The sequence below is a fragment of the Sciurus carolinensis genome, chromosome 16 (assembly GCF_902686445.1).
Source record: "Sciurus carolinensis chromosome 16, mSciCar1.2, whole genome shotgun sequence".
NCBI lineage: Eukaryota > Metazoa > Chordata > Mammalia > Rodentia > Sciuridae > Sciurus > Sciurus carolinensis.
The window spans coordinates 27,398,854-27,406,148 of record NC_062228.1 but is presented as its reverse complement, the minus strand read 5'-3'; the positions used below and the strand labels follow the sequence as shown (position 1 = coordinate 27,406,148).

At 38.9% G+C, this 7,295-nt stretch overlaps 1 protein-coding gene across 1 annotated transcript in view; it reads right to left on the bottom strand.

Annotated features, from left to right (window-relative positions):
• Positions 1 to 3,951: 3,951 nt before the first annotated feature.
• Bbs2 (Bardet-Biedl syndrome 2) overlaps positions 3,952 to 7,295 on the bottom strand; it is a 31,315-nt gene continuing 27,971 nt past the window's right edge. The window contains exons 16-17 of the mRNA XM_047527880.1: positions 5,115 to 5,263; positions 3,952 to 4,429 (exon numbers count right to left, since the gene is read on the bottom strand). Of these exons, the coding sequence (XP_047383836.1) occupies positions 4,323 to 4,429; positions 5,115 to 5,263 (256 nt within the window). The 3' untranslated portion in view covers positions 3,952 to 4,322. The remainder of the gene's footprint in view (positions 4,430 to 5,114; positions 5,264 to 7,295) is intronic.

Sequence of the window (7,295 nt, the reverse complement as noted above, 5' to 3'; positions counted from 1 at the left end):
GGAAAAAATTATAGTAAGCTAAGATTAAGTTATTAAGCAAAAATAAAAAGTATTTTTAACATCCTATACAAGTTTACAGCCTAGAAACACTGGGTTATACCATATAGCATAGTTGTGTTGTAGACTAGACCATCTAGGTTTGTGTAAGTTCACTGCATGATATTTGCACAGTGAAGAAATTGCCTCAACTTATGACTGTACTGCTTTCTTGTTCCCTATTATGTTTTAGGGCCTGGAACCAATGTTGACAACTATTAAATAGCAAAAGAATTAAAACTGGACACTTCCTCCCCCCACCCAAGTATGAGGGATTGACCTCAGCGCCTCACACATGCTAGGCAAGCACTCTGGTGCTGAGCTATATCCCCAGCCCTTTTTTAAATTTCAAGACAGGCTCTCACTTAAAGCCCAGGCTGGCTTTGAACTTGTGATCCTCCTGCCTGAGCCTCCCGAGTAACTGGGATTACAGACCTGCACCACCATGCCCAGAAAGCATGTAGGGTATCTTTTTCTTTCCTCTTTCAAGTAAATCTGTGATGTTCATCCCTATGATACATGGCATTTTTAACTCTAATAGTGAACCTCCAATTCTTAGAATTCCCTTTAGTATAAAGGAAGATTTTTTTTTTCCCAAGAGAATAGCCTTATATTTTTTTCAGATTATATAATGATGTTCATTGTAAAGAATTAAAACCACATGTAAAAATATAAACTCAAGGTCACCTGAAATCCTCCCAGCTTATGACAGCCACTGGTAGCTTTGTAAGATACCAACGAGGCCACGCTGAACCACATTTCCCAGAAGTCCCTTCCCTGTTTTCGGTTAGTGAGAGCCACAAACTGCAAGACTGCGGGTCAAATGACAGCCTTTTAGCAGCTCACACACATTGTTGCTCCCCTTGTTGGCATGAATCAGCATCCTTCAGCTTCTGACAAAGGGTCTGTTTCTGGAAGATGCCCTCAACACCAGGGTCTGGGGCAACAAGAACTGACAGGCTTCAGCCTGTCCTCATGGGCTCCAGCTCATGTCTGGGGGATCTAGCTTGTTCTCCCCAACTTTACATCCTGACTACCTGCTCTGTGGGCTTCAGGCGGCAGCATCTGATGGGGAGAGAGCAGCAACAGATTACATCACTACCTCCTGCAGTTAAGGTCGAATCCCTTTTATATGTTAACTGTCCTTGAAATTGGGAATATTTTTATGAAGCTATTATTGTGAACATACTCAAATTTCTTTTAACAGGAAGAAAAATGTTTAAGGATAACCCTATAAATAATCTAATAATGGTCCCTAATTTTAAGGATGTGGAAAATAAAGCCTGGAAGAAAAAAAAAAAAAAAAAGACCATTAAATTTTGAACGATATGTCTGCTACTCAAAGTGCACCTCTTAAACTCCACTGAATGTAGTTATTTCCCACAGAATACAAGAAAAAAATCCAACCTGGGGCTACCTCTCCTAGACCTGTACCTCTTTAACACCATTACTACTTAATACCACTAAAACTGAGAAAATACAAACCGTGTTTAAAAGGTCCTTCTGATAGCAGATCCAGGGATGTGATATCACAGGGATAGCCTCCTGGACCAGGACAGCCCAGTCTCATGAAAACCCAGTCCACACAGACAGTGGAAAAACTACTTGAGGATTATCCGTGTGACATCATTTTTAGGAAAAAGCAGAGCTCTGTACCATACAAATAAAAAGACAACTCGGGAACCAGAGCATGTAGTGTGGCAGACACAAAATGCCAAACATCAGACAGCAACAGGTGCTTGCACTTCAAAGTGAAATCAAATTTAGTTCTGTGATCACAGGACTCTGCACTGGCAGATCTGAAACATAACAATTTGAAGATCATTTTTGTAAAGTACCTCTAAGGCTGCATAATAATGGTAAAGTTCCTGGTGTGGTTTCCGAGGCTTGTGACAGGCTTGCTAAGCAGCACAGACAAGCCCATGGACAGCAGCAGCTGCATCTCTGCTCAGCTTTGGCTAAAAACTGGTGAGGAGGAAGCTGATTAAGATGCAGGCCCTGTTCTTACTTAATAGGGGCTTAAGATTTTACATGCAATGTAATAAGAGCTAAAGAATAGACAGTGGGACAGGCAAGGTCTCCTGAGCAAAGAACACGTGAGCTGAGCCTCGCTGTATGGGATAGGCAGGTATGGGGGCAACTCTAAAAGCCCACGCTCTGCTTAAAATATTGAGCACTGGAGCTTGGGGGAGGGGTGATTCTTTTTAAAGGGATGCTTGCAAAAGACTAAAAACTTCTCCCAGATACCAGAATCCTCAAAATCAGTTTTTAAATGAAGGTTGTGTTCACTTAGAGCTTCAATGAAATTGGGCACTCAGATGCTGTCATGATGGGAAGAAGGGTAACAAGCAGTAACCGGTTAACTCCTTTCTAATAGTTAATGCTCTCTAAGCTGAACAAGGTGATTTCTAAGAAGAAAAAGGTAATTGAGTGTTTCATGAATGTTTTCATCTTACCCAGTCTTCACTTGCTTGGGAAGTTTGGAGTACTAGAAAGGACCATGACTATGTAGTCTCAAAACTCCATACCGTGACTTACCCAGCTGTGGGACCCCGTAGGGGCATTCTACCTTCTGAGGCTTCAAGACTTTGGCGTGAAATAGAAGCATTTGTAACCTACCAAGGACCTGACATGTCTTGCTGCAAGCCACCCTCTTCAAGCCTTGTCACAAATATTTTTAGGTCTCAGAAACTGTTTTTTGGCTAAGAATGACCTTTGATGAGGTTATCCTATTAGATTCATAAAATAGGAATGATACCACATAATTTAACACTAACACCAATTAAAGATTTTACCCTCCAACAGTTTAAGGTAGGGCTGGGGATGTGTAGCTCAGTGGTAGAGTGCTTGCCTAGCATGCATGAAGCTCTGGGTTCAATCCCCAGTACTGCACAAACAAAAATAAAAAAGTATGTTAGACTATGATTAGAAGAGAAAACAGACTCAGTGTGACTTTAGTATGGCTACTATTCTGTGACCCTGGCAAGTAATTAATCTCTGCTGCTCAGATTCCTTATCTTTGAGGTAGACATAATGCTACTTTACTACTTAAGGGATATTGAAAATAAGATAGTATGAGTGGAAATTTCTAGCTTATAAAATTGAAAATGCAAAACAAAGTGATTATAGGACATAGTCTCATAAAATCGGGACTTTATAAAGCCTCCATTTCAGATAAAGGAGAGAGAATCCTAAGGGCCAAATGAAGAAAACTAGTAAAATTAGCTTACACCAACCTCCAGGGGAAGATCCAATTTCCCTCCTCACTTATAAATGCTATTAAGATGTGAAAACTGATTATTGTTACAAGAATTAAGCCAGTCCAGAAATTACCTCGGGCCAAAATTTTACCTCCTGGGAAGGGACTGTCCCTTGGCGCATGGACTTTCTCCTCATAAGCTGGACTGCACTTCCTGGCCTCCTTGCAGCTGTGGCCAAGTTACCCAGTGGAATGTGAGCGCAATGCTGCTGTTTCCAGACCAAAGCTTCTAACAGGAGGAGGCATGTCTCCTCCTCACTCTCTCCCTTTTCTACTGGCTTGGATAGAAATCACTGCAAGGTCCTAGGACAGCCCTTGTCAAATATGGCTCCACATGAGAGAAGGAAGCCTCTGAAGCCCAAGGGCCTCCATTGTGAACAAGAAAAGTAACCTAAATCATTTTCCTTTGGTTTGTTTCTATACAGAAATCCCCGAATAATAAAATGAGTCATAAATTTTGAGATCTGTTAGAGTAACATTAACCCAACTAACAGATCACCCGAAATTGATTCTTCTTTAATACAGACTTGTTCTTTATTTTCACCCCTGTGTGATTAAAAAGAAGGCCCACAAATTGAATATCTACATTTTTTCTTTTTCTCCACAAAATACAAGTGATTTAAGAAATTCTGATATTATTTTACACTCAGTCAACAACCAAGTCCAGTACCTTTTAATTTTAATGAAAAAGTAGATAATCTATTTGAAAATTACAAATTCAATTACAATTTCAAGGGAAAAGAACATGTATTTATATACTGACTTAACGTGAACAAAAACTGGAACTTTCAAGTCCTGACATTTAAAATGTACTCACAATTCTTCATAGTTCTAGCAAGTAACACTAATCTAAAAACAGAAAGGAGGTACAGTTCTCAAGATTAGTGCCTTTTCTTAGCCTGTATAACTCACCAAGGCTGTTTTCATCATTAGCACTCTGGTTCACCAGGATGTGATCCAAAGTATACCCGCCTAGATTTTTAGGGAAAAACCTTTGTCCAGGAACTTCCCCCCTGTTTCCTCCTCTCTATGAGGGAGCTGTCCCCACCCGCATGATTCTGAACAGTGTGTTGATGTTGTTGCTTCGAATAGCATCCCGACAAGCAGAGATCACTTGGTTCTTTGGTTTTCCAACTGTATGAAAAGAAACAATGTCAGTATGTCCCAAGACTAGTAAAAGTGAAATTATCAAGTACAGGTTAGTTTTAAAACAACATAAAATTAGGGTAGAAAAGAGCTACATATGCAAATTTTACTAATATATGCTTACTACTCCCTAAAAAAGTAATCTTGGCGAGGGAATTTACCACAAAACAAACTTAAGAGACCATCTCAAATCTACAAACCAAAAGTACATTTTATACAAATGAATCTAAGCTCACATCCAGCAAAGATTATAAAGGCGTCAAAGCACTGGCCCCAAACAGAATTCAGATGTAAATCTAGCTATATTTCTGCCGCCTTTGGTATGCCCTATTGTTCTTTCTAAAGTTTTAAGTTGGATGCGTAACTCATTAATTTTCAGTCTCTCTGTTTCCAATTGGGCCTTTAAGTCTCCATAATCCTCTGGGGTTTGAACGCTAGGTTTATCCTTAGAGGAAGCAGCAAGACCTTAGAAAAGGAGTTGAAGGATTCTTTCCCTTTGGACGACCGAGGCAAACAGTACGCTGACTGACAGAAGCTCAAGAGATAAGGCCACCTTTGGAGCATTAAAGGTATGCTACTTCAGGCCCCAAAATGAGTTAGGGAAAGCTACCAGTATGTTTACTGATCCTCGCCCCCCAAATTATAAATTACAGTGCTAGGAGAAAAGACTTACCACGCAGACGCCCTGCTCTTTGAATCGCTTGATTTACTGCTTTAAGATTTCCAAGCAGTTCTGTGTGATTATTACAGCGAATTTTATATCCATTTAACAAGTCTTTATTAAGATCATAGAGTTCCATATAGCGATTCTTCATTGTTTTCCTGTAAAAATCAAGACAGTTTAATATCTTTGTATCTTAATAAGCCAGGCCTAGGAAACCCCTACAGGGCTGGGGATGCAGCTGCAGCTCAGTGGTAGAGGCCCCCAGCATGCTTGAGGCCTCAGTGTTTGATCCCCAATACCACAAAAAAAGGGAACACTTGTAAATGTCTTAGTTACATTTAAAAAAGAGAGAAGACACATTTCTAGCTATATTTTCACTAAAATGAGGTAGCTAATAAAGTTTGCTATGAAAACATTGAGAAGTTTCCATCAAAATTTCCTATTTCTTTCAAATAAACAGAAGACAAGTGGTCTTTCTTGGTGATTGGTCCATGGTTGTTTTGGATTTAGAAATTTAAGAATTACTGAGCCCACTGTGTTGGGGAGTAGGGAAAAGGGTATGGGTGATAGGCTGTCTTTCAGGATCTGATTAATATTCATTAGATACAAGTGACCTAATCTTAATATTGTTAGCAGATTCAGCTTCACATTTTATCAACATTTTATAAAAAAATCAAAACCACAATGAAATATTTCCATATAAAAATTATGAAAATATAAAAATTTTAAAATATGAAATGCTGGCAAAAATGTGCAGCAACTAGAATTCTGATGCACTGCTAATAGAAATATAAACCAGTAGAGTTAAGTCTGGAAACTTATTTGGCACTTTCTTATGAACTTAAACATACACTTATTACATAACCTATCAATCTGTCCCAACAAAAGTGAAAATACAAAAAAAAAAAAAAAAAAAAGTGAAAATACATGTTTGCAAAAACCTGGATGCTGATGTGTTACAGCAGCTTTCCTGACAGTTAGTCTGGAAAGAACCCAAATGTCCAGGGGCTGGTGAATGGATGAACACATTTCCACACACCCATAAAAAGGAAAGGACTGTTGTGTGACTTTTTTTTTTTTTTTTTAAATACTGGGGATTGAAGCCAAAGGTGCTTTACCACTGAGCCACCTACCAGCCCTTTTTGCTATTCTGAGACAGCATCTCTTGGGGTTGCTCAGGGCCTCTAGAAATCACTGAGGCGGGCCTCGAATTTACAATCCCCCGCCCGGGATGTGGTTCAGTGGTTAAGTTGCACTGGATTCACTTCCTGGTACCAAAAAAAAAGATAGTGTTCATAAATACACAAAGAAAACCATAACAGAAAATACAACATTCAAGAAAAATGGGTATTACAATTACAAGAAAGGAGCAGGAAATACTTAGGCTTAGCACAACATGGGGAAAATATGCCATAAGAATTTTTTAAATGAAGAAAAAAACGTAATAGGAAATATCCAATATCTACATAAAAAAGAAAGAAAGAAAGAAAGAAAAACAAAGCACTCTGAAAGACAAGAAACTTGATCTGAACAAATATAAAGACAAACTACTGGGCCACCAGGCTGGCCTGTGGCTCAGTGGTAGAGCGCTTGCCTAGCATGTGTGAGGCACTGGGTTCAATCCTCAGCACCACATATAAATAAATAAAAAACAAAGGCCCACACATGACAACTAAAGAAATCTTTAAAAAAAAGACAAACTACCATACATTTGTACCTAACAAGACCTCACTATAATGATGTCAGTTCTTCCCAAATTACTAAATGTAATTTTAAAAATACCTACTTTTTCCTCTGGCACCTCAAAAATTGAAGTTAATTGGAAATAATAAACAAATGCAAGTAGCTGGGAGAACCATGAAAAAGAACAGGAGGAGTAAAAGGGGAGGTGAGGGCTACCTGGCTAATCCAGGTCAAAAGTCACAAAACATCCATAAATAAAAGAACGGTACTGTCCTGATGGTTGCCAAGAAATGGAGCGAGAGGAGAATCGGAAGTTACTGCTTAATGGGAACGGCAGAGATAGATGGTAGTGGTGCTCATACAACATTTAACACCACCAAATGTACATTTAAATTTGCTTAATATGATAAATCTTATATTGTATATTTTACCACCATCAAATATTGTTTTAAATACAAGAATGGTACTGTCAAGCAGGGAAAACGTACACTCATACATTGCTGGTGG